An 18333-nucleotide genomic window follows, 5' to 3' on the forward strand; every position below is an offset into this window, starting at 1 on the left:
CTTATTGAATATATAGATAGAATTTGAGTGTTGTGGTACAAGTGAATGTATCTGATTTTGCAGAGTTTTTTAAATCTAACTCAAATAATGAGATCAACAGGCACAACAAATGGAGAACAAGTGCACAGATACACTGTTTAAGTTAAGCTGATTTCCTTCTATGAAAAGGTCACTTGAAGTGAGGTTGAAGTATTTTTCTGGATTTTAATAAGGTTTTTGGTACTGCTGTCTACAATATCCTTTTGGGCAAATTGCCCATCAGTGGTATAAATGGGTTCATGGTGTGCTGGGTGGTGAACTGGCTGAAGGGCAGAGCTCAGGGGGTTCTGCTGCAAGGGGCTACATCTGGCTGGAGAATAGGCACCAGGAGTGTTTCTCAGGGTTCAGTCCTAGGATCAGTGCTGTTCAATATATTTATCAACGGTCTGGATGCAGGAGTTAAATGTACAATTAGCAAGTTTTCTAACAATACTGTGAGGTGCTGTTCACTCTCTTCAGAGACAGGAGACTTGCAGAGGGATCTAGATAGACTGGAGCATTGGACTGTGATTAATAGGATGAAATTTAAGTAGTTGAAACGCTGGATTCTGCACCTGGGATAGAGTAACACCAGGCATGAGCATAAATGAGGAGAATTCACTGCTGATGCTAATGCTTTTATGTTAATATTGTTTAGTCTTTTTAGTTTTTACTATAGTGTGGGGGAAAAGAAGGTGAAATGGACATTTGGGGGGGCTTGACAGGAGCGCGGTGAAAGTCATTCCATTGGGTTTGGCAGAGCACAGAGGCTGGATGGAAGAGTGGCAGTGACATACCTAGCCCTGAGAAAGCAGTGTTACCATGTGCTCAGTTCAAACCAAGTAGGAAGTGTTCCCCTGTTGCTGAAGAATTCAATCCATTTGTACCAGGCAGGGCAGCAGGGGGCTGGTTTGGTTTACCAGAGACAAGTAATGACCTGAAGCCATGATTTGCATTTCTCGCTGGTGATCCTGGGACTGTGCTGTATCTGTATAAAGTGCAGAGCACCAAAGCACTCTCAGTCACCATTTAATATTAATGTCATGAAGATCTATGTATTTACTGTGCTTGCCAAACAGCACTTAATTACTCAGAGCTCTTTTCCTCTTGTCTGCTTTGTTAAATAATGCAGAAAGGAGCTGCAAATGATGGCTCAGGTTATTGGGCTGTGAGTACAATGTTTGCTGTGCTGCAGTGTTAAGTGCAGAGTCTGTGATGTGTATGCTGTAGTTCCCATCTGCAGCAAAGGCAGATGTCAGAGGGACATGGAAATCAGGTAATGTTGAACCAGCCAAAGAACAAACTAGGTTTTGATGGTAAAAAGGTCCAGGCTTAATGTTTCTAAGCAGTACAGAAGGATGTTTACATCAGTCTTGTCTCTCTCAATTGTAGTTAAATATATTGGAGTAGGTGACTTTTTCCAACCCAGTGTGGCACATTCAGGAAAAATACTTGGGGGAAAAATTCTTCTTGATGACATAACAGTTCAGTGTAACACCTACAAGTCTGTTGCAATTCAATAACTATTTCACTGCTGATCTTGAATTACTTTCATGGTCCTAAGTCAGTTTCTAGAAGAGAAGTGGCGGCAGCTAGAGTTACTTATGTCCTTTATGTTACTTGCCTCAGCAATACAGCTTTTGTTGAATAAGCCACAAACACTCAGCAGTTCTAAACCCCAAGGAGGTCCCCTAGGACCCAGGGGAAGGCAGAAATATGTGATAGAAAAGTGCTTTTTTGTATAGCTAAGAGTTTCTTCAAGGCCACCTCAAAATCTCCATCAGTGTCAAATTCACTCTGAATAAGTAAAATAAAGATAAATAAAGAAGGAAATATTATTGCATCTTACTTTGCATGTAAGATCATGGTCTGAATTTATTTATTTATTCTAGCAGGATTTTCTTTTGGTGATGGATATATCCATTTCCAAGTCAAAGATTGTTCACTTTAACCCAAGCCAGAGTCTTAAGTAACTTCAGCTTCTAAAGTAGTTTGAGCAATATGTTGATACAAACTGAAACAAAACCTTATATGCAGCCTCACACAACCATGGAAATCTAGAATATCAGTTCAAAGGCCAGAGGTTGTGCCAGAGGCCCATTTTCATTAGTTTGTTGAGAATTTATTTGCTTTTGTTCTTTTCTTGTCACTTTCTTAATCTGTGATCACACCTTCTCCTTCCACTTTCACTTCATTCTTAGGTTGTACCTTCAGTTCTCATCTCTCTGTTTTCTTTGGTCAAGGGTTAAGAGCTCCAAACAGAGATTAAAATAATTATATCAACATTATCAGTTGGTTCTGCTTCAGTTGCAAACTCCTCTGCTTTTCATGGATGGTATTCGATATATTGTGCTATATACTGCTATTTTTATTTTCAAAGTTATTTGGGGAGCTTTCTCCAAATTCTTTGCTGGAATTAAATTATCCTCATCATTTCATCTCTGAAGATAGAGGAGCATGCATTTATTTTAAGAAATTACATAATGGTATATTCTTCAGGTAGCTTCATGTCTCTTTCACTTTTTTCACTGGTTCTTGTCATTCTCCTCATTTTTCTCTGAGATAGAACCATCTCTTCTGCACCCGTATCTTCCATGTTCTTCATAATTTGGGATGATCTCTTTGGTATCAGGTTCTGCAGTGTGGTGATTTGTCTTGTTCAGGTAAGACCTGGAGAATTTGACCCTGCAGGTAAACTAAAACTCACATTCTACAGAAATGTAGCTATGACCCTTTCTTTTTTGCATACTGGGATTTATTCCATGACAAGGCTTTAATGCTAAGCTTAGCAAAACTTCTTTTACTCTTCTTAAATGATTTAGAGATAACCTAAGGCCAAGTAGGTCATGATCTTCATGATGTTTTGAAAAATCTTGAGATTTTTCTAGTAGAATAGAAGGGAATACACTATTTCAATTGGAAGTGACCTAGAGTGACCATCCAGTCCAGTGTCCTGACCAACTCTGGGCTTTTATGTCTTAGGAAAGTAGGTACAGAATATGTGCTGTCTTGGCCATTCTCACGCATATTGGCACACTCTTTGATTGATTCCCTCTGATCTGAGTTCCAGTTTATCCAGTATTCCTTGCAGAGACATACCAGCTGAGATCCTGAGAAGTATTTAGGTGCATGACTCTTGCTTAAGGCTGAACTCCATTGATTTTGCCCAAGGTTCACAAGCTGGTAAGGCTGAAATTGGTGCTGTTCCAGTATGGAGCTCAGAAAGACAAAGACAAGCCTGTTTGCTCTGATTGACAGGCACTTGTTTTAGTCTTTTTTTTTTCAGCATGTGGGCAGCAGCCCCGTGCCTTTTCTAAACTTCTCAAAGCATAGGTCCGTGTTACTATTCAGGGCATCAGCTGAACACATACCAGAACCCTGAAATGTTGGAAATAAAGTAGCACTCCCTGGTGTAACTACTCTGTCTTGAAAAGCAAACCTAAGTACAAGCACTGATTTTTATTTGATAATGTGGTTTTAGCAGAACTCCTGCCTATGGTTCATGCCAACAACTCTGGCACAAAGTGCCACTACCAGAGATGTTCATACTCTCTGATTGCAAACAGTACTGTAGCCTTAAATATGCAGGCCAGTACAGTAACCTGTTGCTAATGCAATAAACATGGACTTGAAATCAAGTTTTAAAATAGAAAAAAATCAGTGGATGTGAGTTAAGGGTCAAGTTTAAGTAAGTTTTCCAAAGAGCCAGCTGGTCTTCTGCCAGACCTTCTGGTTCACCCACAGACTGGTTTCCCTTCAGCTGTGTTGGCATCTCTCTGCTTAGGTAATGCCATGACTCTCTGCCAGGTTTATCTCATATTACAAAATCCTTAATACTGGGTTGGAAGAGGTTGAAAGGTCTCTCTTGATATTGCAGGAAAGAGGCCTTATTTCAACATGGCTACTGGTTTGCTATACCTTTTCTCATCAGTGCTGTGTTGCCAAGTCTGGTATATTTATCATGAGTTTCATGGTATTTGATGTTCCGTAAAACAGGACCTAAAATATAAAAGAAAGTGCTGATGCCCCAGCTCTCATTTTCAAGTATTAAACAAGAATCTCAGCCTTCATTTAAGAAACATATTTCAAGGCTCAGCATTGTTGAGAAGTAATTGAAAATACTGTTTGAAGCACTTGAAAATTATTGAAAGTTAAAAATACTGGAAGTGCTTATATGCTCTGCAAATTGAGAAATCAGAGTATGTTAAAAAATAGAGCTCACTCTTCTTATTTTTTAATAGAAGTCCCATGGTTCTGGAGTTAATCCTGAGATTTGGGAACAAGAGCAGTCAAGTCCTTCTCTCTGACTGTCTGTTTTAGACAATTACTTATGCTCTTCTGTTATTCAAACCTCTCCTCAAGTCGAGTAGATCAAACAGAGGATGTGGGTTTCGCTTAGCACCTGCCTTTGCCGAGTTTCAGGTTAAAGGAGACCCACAAAGGGATTTGTTGCCCACTGGTGTTTCTCTTCCACAGTCAAGCCACGTCACTTCACCTTTTATATTTCCATTTAGAAAAGCTCAAAAGGTTCTCTCTGCTTTGTGAAGTTTGCTGCATTGTGAATGCAAAGATTTTCCTACCCTAGTTTGTCTAAAAAACGTTGCTGACAGTGTGCCATCTGCAGCCCTTGTAGCATGTCTGGGACAATGCTCAGCATTTACAAAGGAATGTTTTTCTCTCAGATGCTTGAATTCAATCCATACTGTTGTTATTCATTAAATAAATAAGACTTTATTTCCTGATGTCTTATTTATTAAAGACTAAGGGTTTATTTAAAACGTTACACTTTGTGTTTACTCTCAGGCCAGGGATGACTTTTACTCCATATAGCACAAGTGCAGGTGTGGTGCTTCTGTGCCATGGAACATGTGAGAATGAAGAAGTGTGGTGGGTTCCCTGCACTGGGCATCTGTGCTGGGCTGTACTTGGTCTAACAGGGCACAATTCTTCTTTTCCCTGCAAAGGCATGTGGTTTGTCCCAGAAGGAGTGAAAGGTGGCTCAGGTTTGGTAAGGTGTCCTAAAGCAGATTGAAAGGCTCACTTCCCCCAGAATGGCTTTAGGAAAGTTAAAGCAAACTTGATGAGATTTTGAAGCTGGCAAACTTTTGTGAGACAGGCTCATAATCACCCCACTCTGTGCTGAGGAATTTGGGCTGGAACCTTATTAGCTTGGAGCAGTGTTTTCCCATACAGAAGGATTACTTCAACATTAGAAGTGGATACTGCAACTTACATAAAAACTTAGATAAGGGTTAAGTTCAGTTCCTAGTTTTGCTAACTAGCTGTCCTAGGACTTCAGAGGAACCAGTCTTTCTCTGCATCTCTTCTGGGTTTTGGGGTTTTTTTGGTCCACATCCCATTTCTGCCTTCCCCCAAGATACATTCTGTTTCCCACCCACACCTTTCCTCATATGAGAATTACTTAACTTTCTGAAGAGGAGTCCTGTGAAATGTATCCTACACAGATGCACTGCTAGGGTGGAGCTGGGAATAGAGCATGGATGGAAACAAGGGACTGGGACAGGGAAAAGGGAGAACCGAGTAATGAACCAGCAGTGTGCCCAGGTGGACAAAAAGACCAATGACATCCTGGTCTGTATAAAAAATAGTGTTAAGCAGTACTAGGGAAGCAACTGTTCCCCAGTACTTGGCACTGGTGAAGTTGCACCTCAGATTCCATGTTCAGTTCTGGGCCCCTCATGAGAAGAAAGATCCTGGAGTCAATCCAGAGAAGGGCAGTGGAGCTCGTGAAGGGTCTGGAGCACAAGTCCTATGAGGAGCAGCTGAGAGAATTGGAGTAGTTGAGCCTGGGAGGAGGCACAAGGGTGACCATATCACTTTCTGCAACCACTTGAAAGGAGAGTGTAGTGAGGTGAGGGTCAGATTCTTCTCCCACAGAACCAGTGACAAGGACAAGAGGAAATGTCCTTGAGCTGTGCCAAGGGAGGGTTAGGCTGGTAGACTGGACATCAGCAGGACTTTTTTCACTGGAAGAGTGATTAGACATGGGAATGAACTGCCCAGTGAGATGGTGGAGGCATTGTCCCTGGACATGCTCACAAAATGACTGGACATGGCACTTAGTGCTGTGGTGTTTTTCCCATGATGGCATTCCATCACGTATTGGACTCGATGATCTTGGAGGTATTTTCCAACCTTAATGATTCTATATGGGACAATATGACACTGCAGCTCCAGGAAAAGAGAACAGAGCTGCTCTTTTGTGTGGCTCTGTTAATTTAAACTATCTTGAGATGATATCATACTGTCCCATCAGAGGCCTTCATAAGCCCATGGTGTGCACATAGAATGAAGACCAGCCTAACTAGTCAAGATAAAGTTGTGTGGGAGATGGATTTCCATCCAGAGCAGGTGTTCTCAGGGATGATCCTCCTGTGCCTAATTTTAGTGCACAGCCTTTTCCATTGATCCCCTGACATGAGTGCCTTCTCTTCCGGTGCTCTACTGTTTGGAGTTCCTTTGGCTTCCTTTGCCTGTCTGTCAGGGTCAGTGAAGAAATTTCTCCAGCTTCCCTATGCTTATTAAAGTCTCTTTCTCGCTGTTACCTACATATCTCAGCAACTGCCTCTCACAGAACTGCCTAATCACTTTCATGGTCTCTGGGAGTGATAGAGGGTTTGTTTGTGTGCAAATTAATAAGCTGGTGTAAGTAAAATCAATAAAGAACAAGGCTACACCAAAGCAAAGCCTATCATTCCTTTATTGGACAAGAGGGTATGCTTGTAAACATGCTAAAAATGCTTGGAATATGGAAACTCACTGGCAGACACAACTGTTTCCTATGAAGCTTTGCAGCCTTAAATTGGCACATGGAGTCATCATGGACCTTGAGCCAGCACCACCAAAGCCACAGCTAAGTTCACCATTGAATTTGTCAACTAAGAAACTGAACCCTAAAGTCTGGCTTGTTCAAGAGTGAAAATCCTACCTCAGATCTTCCTGAAACAGATCACTATTCTTTTTTGCTGGACTGCAGCTGCACAAGTGCTGTGCAGTGTTGAAACATGCTCAGTATATACTTCATAGGTAATAGAATCTACAAATTGGGGAACTAAGGTCACCTAGGTCACTAAATTTATTTGTCCATTCTAAGCCAAGAATGTATTACCAAGGGAAGATGGACGTTGTACAGGCACCCACAGTGGAAACCAAATCCACCTGAAAATCAGACTCCTAAAGAATGTGATATTCGTATTTACTGAGAGTCAGTGGCCTGACCTACTCCTGGGTTTGCCCAGAGCAGAGTTCTTGGGTAATTTTGTCATTAGAGATCCTTAAGACAATGTAAAAGAGACTCTCAATAAAGCTGGGTTCGACTTCTCTTTTTATTGGTGGATCTACTCTCATTTTTATCAGATATTGATGCCTTCTTGTTTTAAATACCCGGAATTCTCCCATGTGGGCAGACCTTTGTTGCAGCAGAGTTATGCTGAGGGCTGTGGTAATGCTAGGTGCAGCCCATCACACACCTCCCAGTGATGTTTTCTAATGCTTCCAGCTCTGAGAAGCTGGTAGGGGTCCCTGGATTGGTTCCAAGCACAAAGCAGGAGACAGGAAAGTCTAGTGTATGTTGGGAAGTGTATAATATGTTTCCACCTCATTCGGAGTGGCTGCGCTGGGAAGCCATTTACGTAGAGCTGCTATGGAAAGGAATTTCTAAGTGCTTAGAATGGCTACATGTATATATCAGAAAAGTAACTGTGCATATGCCATAGATTTGTGCACCATAAACATGTATGTCAGAAGCAAATTTAATCGGGGGATACAACTCTCAGTGCAGCTTGAAAGAATCATCTGAATTCACTGTTTCAAGCATGTGGGCTGGCAATTTATGTATTAGCTCCAGAGGGAAAGAATTATGTCTTCAGCAGACAGCTGATGAGTCTTGGTACATTTTTGTGAGCCCTACTGGCCTTATTCTGTGATCACTAATCCTCATCCCACCCTGTCTGTCCCCAAGCTTTCCGAGTGGAATACACTCAATCTTTTTAAACATTTTGAAATGGGCAGTCATAGTCTGTCATCCTGCAGACAATAAATTTCCATTGACGATCCCTGTGTGAAAGAGAGACAAGAGGGAGGTATTAGTCAGCCAGAATTGCCAAAGATGCTATACAAGTAAGAGTAACTTTATACCAGGTATTATGGCAACAAAAAAATCCATCTGCCATTAACTGATTTTCATCTGACAACTCTGTTTTTGAGAGCCAAAAGGAGATTAAATATGTGTGATAGTTACAATTCCCTCACATTAGTTTACAAGATCAGAAAATCAGCTCTCTGAATACATAGGTCTCTGAGTATCCATCAGAAGAAAATGAATCCTGATGGTGATCAGTCCTGAATTGACTTTGAATCCATGACCAAAAGGAAAAGGATGAGTCTGCCAAAAGTTATTGTCATGTCATATATTGTTCAGTAATGTGCAAAAAATGAAAAGTATTTGGGTGATTTCCAAGCTATGTCTAAGAGGGGAGTCATCCATAGGACAAATTTCACATTCTTCTTTTTCTAATGTCTTTCACTACTAGGCCTTCCAGTTAGTGTCCTTTAATAAAGATCTGAAAGAATCAATAGTGAGAGAAATGAAAATCACTTCTCATCCTTGATGAAGTCACATGTGAGGAAGAGTAACATTTATGAATGAAAGGAGAGTTTATGCTCTTCCCAGTTTGTGAGTGGTATTCTGTCTCAAGAGATTGGTAGGAAACCTAACAATTGATAGTAGGAAGCCTGACTGGAGCAGTGGGATTCAACAGTAAAGGCCAGTGATTTAGTGTCCAATAGCCACAACAGGCTAGAAATTTAATCTCCTCCATAGCTTATTGTGCACTAAAATTTCCTTTGACAAATAGCCATGATTTCAGAGGATCAAATACTGTCCTGCTGTGAAAGAAATGTTGAATTTAGGCTGCTTGACACTGGCTAACTTGAATTTAGATCCAAACTACAGTCCTTGCAGATGGCAGTTGTTATTTATACTGATAATGGGTAGTCCTCCAACAGGTTTCTGAAAGCTTGAATTCTGCTAGTAGTAATATTCTAAAGCTGAGGCACAAGATGGGTAATGCTGCTGGAGTGATTTAATAGAAGCTTGCATTTAAAGACCCCTGCACCAAACTGGTGCCAAACTGCTGCCTGTCAGGAATGTGCTGAGACCCTTGAGCCCAGATTTTGGTATTAACTGTGCTTACATGGTGTGATTGACTGGGTGACTCTGTCCTGGAATAAGACTAATTTGACTCTTAAGCCTTGTAGGTATATGTTTTGTACCTACCTTGTCAGTATAAAATGTTTCATCACAGTTTTTCATAAAAAACTGAGGTTTTTTCATTGGAAATTTACTGTGCTACTAAGCTACAAGTTTATCCTGAGTGTCATTTGGAACTGAGTCTGTGTCATGCTCATCAGCAAGTGTGATGTACCAGTTATATAGTGTTTGGCTTTGGTTTTCTTTAGATCTTTCCTAGATGTTTTTAAAATGTTATTTCCTTGTAAAACTGTTACCAAAGGTTAATGAAATGCAAGATTCATTTTTAGGTTTATTTTAAGAATCTCTTATTTGGTCTATGTGCATGCTCTTCAAAGACAGTTATTACTCTTTTGGTCACTAAGTTACAAAGAGAGATAAATAAAGAGGAAAACAGGATTATATTGGTCAAAGTTAAGGTCTGCTAAGCTAGCACCCATTGTCAGAGAGACTTTTAGCTCAATATCTTAGGTCAAGTAGGTTTTTTTTTTCTAAAATAGGACATTGTGAAATTAAAAGTCAAACTCTTTAAAAGAAATGTATTTTAGTCACCTGAATTAATAACATGCTTTAAAATACTGGAACAAAATTATTTCTGAAGCTGTCATTTCAGATTGGGCTTGCAGATACTAACATATATATATGGTTGACACATTTATGGCATATTACCTTTCTTTCCCCTTTCGTGTTTGAATTCAAGCATACATGCCCAACTTCTCAGGATGCAGGCAATTACTTTGTACTGTTGCTACTGTGTGCTTAATTCAGTAGTTCTCAGCCTGTTTCAATTTGTAGATCCCTTACAAGTTTACCAATGGGGATGCAGATGGCATCAGGAATTGCCTTATGAGGCGCACTCTAGAATATATCTGAACTTGCCTTTGCAGATCCTTAACACCAATTTGTAGGTGTCATCCTCTCCCAGTGCTAAATTCATGCATTTTCCTTGGCTTTGGGAATTGATATTGAACTGTCACTTTTGCTTTCCAGCTGTCATGTGCTGTCAGATTTGAATTTTTGATGTATAGAGAAATTCCTTTAATCTCCAAATATTATTGAATAATCTGCTTCCAATTCAGTTTAAAAATTCTGTGAATTCCTATTCATATTGAGTTTGACAAAATCTTCTTTCATCGGTCATATGAAACGTATTAGGGACCTTAAATACCCTATAATTTAGCTCAGCTGAGCTTGCTGGATGTCCAACTTGTCTGGGCATTTCAAACATACTTCACTGTTGGGGTATCTGGCTGTCGATTTATTTTCCAGTGATGATATCTGGGCAGTTAAGAAATAACTGGCTATCCAGATCACCCAAATAAATAGAGCAGGGAACAGTTTTGTAAAAGAAATGAGCTTATAATAGTCTGCACGTGCTATTTTTATACCACACAGTGAAAGACAATCTGTGGCTCTTACAGGAACACCTGGTAATTCCCACCTCCCTGTCCAATAAACTTGCAGCAGTTTGGGTTGTCAAAGTTCTAGCAGTGCTCTCTGGACTCAGGACACTGATCCAACCAGATCACAGCCACATCCACATAACAATGTTCCACCAGAAAGCCATACCATCATCAGTTGGCATGTTTCAGAGCTCAGGCTGAAGGTATTATGTTGTTTGGTTTGTGGGTTTAATTTTGGAAGGTATTTTGCCAAGGGTTTGCAATGTGCATGTGTATGTGGGCAGTTTCAGTTGTTTACAACCTGCTTCACATAGCCCATGTCCTTGTCTGAAATTTGACTGTATCTCTCTGCCTAACAAAAGATACTGCCCTTCCCTGCAAATGTTCCCTTTTTTCTGTCCAGGTCATCCTGTCTGCATCAGTGTTATCACCACACTCCTGAATGGGCTCCCAGAGATACTTCAGACATTTTCTAATTCTTTCCAGCTGCTTTTGTCTTGCTTTATAGACAGTTATTTTCTCCTTTTGACCTATTTAAAATGAGACTATTTGACCTATTTAAAATGAAAACATAAATAGTAATCACTTCTGAAGTCTGTTCTCCACAAATGAGTAGTTAAAACGTTTGATGATCAACAATTATTCTTTCATTCATTCCTGATACCCAGGCATGGAAACTCACAGTGAGTGACAACAGAAGTGCTTGTGGGTTTAACATCATTATAAACTTTCTACATCCTTTGCTACAAGCATCACATGCTGTCTCAAATATCCTTGTATCAACAGCGGCCTCAGTGATGCAGTGTCTTAAGGAATGGAAAGATATGAATTCTGCAAGCTTATTGAAAAAGACTAAAACTATCTATCTGTTTAATGTGATTGGGAAAGCTTAAAATGAAATACCTTCAGAGGTGCTTGTTTGTTTGTTTGTTTGTTTGTTTGTCTTGCCTCTTGTTAGCTCAAGAACATTGTCCATCATGAGCTAAACAGTATGGACACCAGTTTAATGTGTTTGAAAATAAAGCAGAATTAAAAGATGTTCACATAGACAAGTGAAAATGTGCATGTTCCAGGCAGGTTGAGATTCAGAAGACGTTTTCCTGCTCCTATTCTGCCTCATGAGCTTCAAAGAACCATTAAGGATGACAAATTTTGCTGACTTTTGCAATGATTCACACTGTTCAGGAGGAGAGTTACAGCCTGAATTTGAATTCTGAACTGGTGTAGATTTTTTTTTTCCATATCATTCTCTTGGCAACAGAAATTGTTTCTGGTTGTTCTGGAAGCCAAGGGCCAGAAAGTTCTTTGATGCAGAAAACTTTTCCAGTTTGCAGTTCACAAAATATTTTTTCTGTAGTTTCAACCTGCTACTATTGCAGGTGAATGACTGCCACCAGAGCAGAGATAAGACAAAGTTGTGCTGGTGACTTCTCCCTCTTCTAGGCACTGTGGTCCTGGGAGGAACTGCACTCCCAATGTACATTCCCAGGATACTGCCTTTGCTCCTGGCCAGTGGCCCCACCATCACCCTGTTCTGCAGTCTGCCTTCAGCACTCAGAGACAGAAATCTGCTCAGAGGCACAGGCTACCTTGGCTGCTTTGTTTTCCAGGCTTGTCCTTGTGATTCCAGACTTTACCCTGGTCCACATCCGATGGAGTCTGGATTCCAGCTGCAGGGGAATGCACTGTCTGCATTATTTCCCCTAGCCTGCCACAACCATGAGGAACAAGGATTAAGGATAACACCGGGGAATATTTAAGATTAAAAACCTGGCACGGGGCTGTCCCTTATGATTTTCTAATTTCTTTATCTAAAGCAATAAATAGATACCTTTGAGTCAAGTATCTGTGAAAGTCATTCCTCCACTTACAGGAAGAATTTGCAGAAACAGCTTCCATTTGGTAATAAACAGGATAATTTTAGCCAGGAAATCACAGTTATGGGGCTGCAGTAGACCTACAATGTGTTGTCACTTCCGGAAAAGCCTCCTTATTTTAGGTAACCTTTTTGTTGAGAGATCCTTATGGTGAACTTTGGCAGGCTGAGATCATTACAGTGACAAAAGCGCTTTGGCTTCTTTGAGAGTTATTAGAGACAGCTTGAAATACTGATGTCTTTAAAGTCACACCTCTCTCTTCTCTCCTCCTTCTCATGTAGCCCATCTTGGCACAGCAGTGCAGGACACCTTGCCTTGCTGTCTGTGTTGTGCTTGATAACAAATGCTTTAATATACTGGACTGAGGTGCCTAATAAAAGACATCATCAAAAAAATAGCTCACGATTGATGTATTAGAGGGCAGCTTGAAAGAATCAAGATCCCTCTCCCACAATCATGTTTCAGTGACTTCTGACACTCTTCTTAAACCTGCTCTGTTAGGCAGACAACAGTGTGGGATTTATGTTAAACACAAATTTTAAAACTTTGCAGTTGTGCATAGTAGAAAGGGAGAGATGTTCCTTTTTAACTGAAAGGAAAAATTGTGAATCCATTTGCATGTCTACAACTTCACTAGCCATAGGGCCTCTCCAGAGAGGACTAGCAAATGCCAAGAGATGACCAGGACTGATCAAGAAAATATGGTTAACCCATTTTCTGTAAAGGGATCAAGGAATATGGCACTGCCTGAATTCCTAGAGTGGCTTGAATGTGTTAGAATTGTGCTGAAATGGATTGGGCAGTTCAAGGCATTCATATTGCAGTTTGTATGGTCTTAACCTTACAGGCTGGCAGATTCCCTGCTTCTCTGCAAAGAGAAGTGGACCAAAATAGGTCCGTCATTCTCTGAAGGCACAGAATGTTTTTACTGAGCTCAATGAAATATGCTCCAACTAGGAGTAGGTAAGAAATTATACTGAAGACTGGTTGCATTTTGTGAAGGCCAGATTCTGCCCAACCTACCACTGCTGTATTTTTCACTGCTCAGATGGACATGGCAAATGATGCCCATGAGCATGCCCTGCTGCTGATACACCCCTCTGGAAAGTGAATTGTATGTACTGTGAACTTGGGCCCCCAGGATTACTAGCGTGATGCTGAGTGCCACAGCAGATGCTATCAGCCATGCACTGTTGGGGGGAAATAGAAGAGACAGACTTTTTAAAATTTCTAATGAAACAGATGAAAAACAAACCTGTGCACAGCGGAGAAAGTTGTGGTTGCCCCACGGATGTAGTAGTCGTAAGTGTACATCATCATGTCCATATCTTCTCCATAGTGTCCTGGATATTCTGTCGTTAACCTTTACATTAAGGAAAAAGAAGATTATACAATTTGCCGTCTTATAGGAGAGTCCAGCTGAATGACTACACCTCAATTAATAGATTTCTCCTACTTCTTTGAAAGTTCTTGTTTCTTAACAGCACCACAAGACACAGTCTCACAAGATTGCCTTTCTCCTCTACACAACTAATTCAGGTAGCTATTTGAACAAAATTCAGTGACTTTAGAACAGTTAAGAGCAAACTGCAATATAAGAATATATGTATATATATCTGCAGCTCTGGGATAAAAGAAATCTGAGCAGGAAAATGAAGTCCATCTACTACTTTTTTTCTTTATAACAGGGATTTGTTCCAGCCTCTAGTGAGTCTCTTTGGTTTGTGGCTGTAGACTGCAGTAAATGCTGCCAAGTCACACGACTCTAAGCGTTTATCCACTTACGAATTATATTAAGTGAATGCAATTAATCCATTACTCTTTGTTGTTTCCTGTTTCTGCCTAATTTATAAGGTAAAAACATAGGCCTGGACAATATTTGTGCAGTGTATTTTATCTGAGAACCTCAAAGAACTTCTTCAATTATTAACCAAATTATGATTGCTGCTTCCCTGGGAAATAAGCAAGTAATACTGTAATTAATTTTATAGATAATGAGCAGATTCAGGAAGGAGCTGGAAGCATGACCAGTACTTTCTGTCAACATTACATTTGAAGTCTGAATGGAAACCTGGCACTCCTTGTATTACATGATTTTTACATAGGAGTTGCTACTGGAGTTACGAGCTTCCCTCTGAAATGGCAAAGAGAAACATCAGGTTCCCTGTAAGGGAGATGCTGTCCCTGTGGAAATAAACAGCCCAACTCCTGTTAAGACTAACAGGGCTAATACACCCTTAGAGAAATCCTGACAACCCTTTCCTGACTTAATCCAGCCCAGCAGCAGTACCCGAATGATGCTTGAAGGTGATTCAAGCACATTCCAGCCAGCACTCGTGCATGTTTACATTTTTATAAATCGGTGGAGTTTAAGCACAGGCTTAAATATTTTAGTCACTAGGAATACAGTTATTGGAATGAGTTTGAGTTTTTATGAGGCGCTTTGGGTGTATTTGGAGCCCAAACCTATTGGGGAACTCAGAAGCGGAAAGTATACCTGAAAACTGAGGTACTCTGGGCTATTATGTTGCTTTCAAGGTTATATTCAGCTTTTGAATATGAAAGATGATTCAGTTGGAACATCATTCCTCACAAATCATTTTTCCTTGACAAATGAAAAATGTGTCTGCATATGAGACTCAACATGACCTTATAAGGACCTCAACTTCTTTGAATATATCTTGTTCTCATGGTTCCTGTCCTTTGGCCATGACAATAATCACACAGATTCTGAGTTATAGAACAAGGACACTCATCCCAGAGTGTGTTTAGGAAGCAGATCAGGCCTGGTCACGGTGTCTGTTGTCTAACTTCTGACCAAGGACACATGGATGTGCAAAGCCCTTGTGGTGCTCTGCTATTGGTAAGAAATAACAGCAGTATTTCACAGGTCATGCAGACGGGTGCTGTAGACCAGGAGAAAGAGAAGAAACCATGAACACTTCCCACTCAGCCAGAGGAGAGTCCCCATATTTAGTTTGCTAATTTGAAGCCTGAGTGTCTGGTAGCGCATCTTCAGAAAATGCAGGGTCATAGAAGGTTTTAAAAATGAAGACAGCTATGAGCCTGCATTTAATTTTGCATTCTTCCATCAACTCCAGGTTTTGACACTTTGTTTAGCTATTATTATGAGAAACCACTAAGACATGGATTTTTATATGTTCTACCAAATATGTTTCATAACATCTGTTTGGCACTCAGCAAGGAAAATGTTCTGTAATCTTGACCAGGAATATGTGCTGGGCAAATGAGATTGTGCACAACACCAGGTTAAAAAGCTGCTTTTTGCTCTACTCAGAAACAGAACTGAGAGTCACTTCTTTGAACTTCTTTCACGGACCACTCAGTTGAAAAGCAAACCTGAATACAAACTTCTGAATTGCCATGGTCTCACAGATCTTTTGCAGTGCTATTCTAAAGTGCAGTGGGAATCTTTATTTAGCTTCCTTCTCTTTTCTTTCTGACTGCTGTCATCTTCCCCTCCCTCTCTATTAACTTCTCTACATTGCCATGCAGCCCCTTAAGGCTCCTCTGCTAAGAAATTTTCAAAAAGCAAATATATGCAATTACCAAAAATAAACTATTTGGGGACTTGAGCTGCTCTGAAGTGTATCTTGTTTCATAGGCAGATGCCTATTGACTCTTTTCTTCTGGAGAGAAAAATTATAAATAGTTCTATGACAGCAGTGTTTAAGTTCACGAGTCTAATGTGATCTGTCTAATTAATTTCTCTTTGATGATTACTGTACTCATTTCTGAAACTGTTCCTCTAAGTTCCTGCATTTCAAGGTTGTCTGGCTTACACTATGTCCTTTAGAAGGAAATGCAATTGTTTGTCTATGTAGCAGAGCCCTGTGGTGTGTCCCATTCCTTTTCTAGTATCTCCATTTTTTGAATCCTGAGGGTAATTCACTCAAAATGTGTCTGTGCTTAGAGATGTCCTAGTGTTTAATGCATAGGGATAGTCAGTATGTGGTTTTCTCACCATGAATGGGAGAAAGGTCATTTAAGACAGCCGTTGAGGATCTTCCCAAAGTGGTCTGCCTGGCACAGGACAGCGGTTCCCTCAGATTTTGCTGTAGCTTGTTCTGAACCCTTATTATCAAGTACTTAACTGAAAATGTTAAAATGTTTAACTCACTAACGAATACAAAGTGCATATCAACTCATGAACCACCTACCATGGCCCTACAGACACATAATTTATTTCCAAACATGGTAGCAATTGTAAGCCACGTGTGGCAATGTGTGGTTTGTACCTGAGAGGAGTCATGAAACAAGTGTGAGACACTTTTTGCTCCAGTTTAGTGAGGATTTGCCTGCCCATGGGCTTTTCATTTGGGAAAAGCCACCCATAGCACACACAGTGACCTGTAAGCACTTCTGGAATTGAACTCATAGCAAAGAGAATTGGGCTAGGGGAGCAGTGAGAAGCTTGGGAATTGCCAAGTGCCCAAAGTTGCTGTTGCTGTTGCTGTTTGGGGTGTTGTATGACCAAGCTGGGGTGCTGTGGTGCCTAAGGGCATAGGTGACAGGGAGCTTTAGGAAACAGGCTGGCAAAAGCAGCTGTGAGAAGATGTGTTATAGCGATTGTGGCCTCCAGACATTGAGTAATTTGGTGCCAAACAGACGCTGAGGGGCAGGGGCCAGCAGGGTGTGTTTGGTGGAATTGTTTATTAAACCCAGATACACACACAGGTGTTAAATTTGGGGAAAGACTTGTAGGGGAGAAAAGAGCATTGTGAGACCTTCAAAAAGTGGTAGTCTTTTCAGTCTGTATGATCTGTTTGCAAGAAAATACAGAAAACAGTAGCTCTGGTTCAGCTTTTCAAATCTGTTTCTGGATAATATTTTGGGCACAGGAGACTTGAATCACCAGTGGCATTGTTGAGGGAGGAGAAAAAAGGTAGTTCTGTGTTAAAGACTGGGAAAGGAGATCTCATGATAAGGGGAGTAAGTAGTTTGGCATGGGTGTGAGACAGCAGGAAAAGTTGGCAGAAAAAGGTATTTTCATAATGGCATTTTTAGCTAGAATAGAGTTGATGTGGAATGGTTTATCTTTTCAGTGGTTTACATTGCTCCAAACATCCACATGTTTTTCCAATGTATTTTACTATAATCCTATAAATCTTGCTCAGGGTAGGACATGTATTGAAAAAAAGGCATTAAATCTTTACCAGGGTTACTGTTGTTTTTATTTTAATCTGAAAACAGCTGCGTTGTTTATTTTCCATGGTGAAGAATTGCTATGGTAGATATTAATAGGAAACACAGTGTTACTCATTTAGCACTGAAAAGGATGTTTTGTTATAATCTACAGTGATCCATGGCACTTTTTTAACAATTAACTTTGGAAATAGTTATCATGAGTCTATTATTTACCAATAAGAAGATCAAGTCACACCAACGGCCTTAGTACAGCCTGCTTATTAAAGAAATAAATGAGAACTGTGGGTATGTGTTGCTTTCAGATACCAAGCAGACAAAAGAAATGAGACTTTTTAAATATGAGAGATTGTCAGTGGTAGAAGAGTTTCTGGCGCCAGTTGTGGAATATACTAATTCCCTGATAATAAATACGTGGTTTTGGAATGTTCACTTATTGTGCAACTACAGTGTTCACTTCTTGTGCAACTACAGTTGCTACCAAGATGAATGGCTTCCCTTTAACCTTCGTTTCCCTCTTTGTTGTTGAACTCTTCCTCTAGCAATGCCACAGCCAAAAGAAAGAGCTCTTCCATTTGAAGAGGAAAACATAAACCTT

General features: G+C 40.3%; 1 protein-coding gene across 1 annotated transcript in view; it reads right to left on the reverse strand.

Annotated features, from left to right (window-relative positions):
* Positions 1-6720: 6720 nt before the first annotated feature.
* DPT (dermatopontin) overlaps positions 6721-18333 on the reverse strand; it is a 32475-nt gene continuing 20862 nt past the window's right edge. Inside the window, exons 3-4 of the mRNA XM_066340962.1 lie at positions 13825-13932; positions 6721-8094 (exon numbers count right to left, since the gene is read on the reverse strand). Coding sequence (XP_066197059.1) covers positions 8028-8094; positions 13825-13932 — 175 coding nt within the window. The 3' untranslated portion in view covers positions 6721-8027. The remainder of the gene's footprint in view (positions 8095-13824; positions 13933-18333) is intronic.

The sequence above is a fragment of the Sylvia atricapilla genome, chromosome 2 (assembly GCF_009819655.1).
Source record: "Sylvia atricapilla isolate bSylAtr1 chromosome 2, bSylAtr1.pri, whole genome shotgun sequence".
In the NCBI taxonomy this organism is placed as follows: domain Eukaryota; kingdom Metazoa; phylum Chordata; class Aves; order Passeriformes; family Sylviidae; genus Sylvia; species Sylvia atricapilla.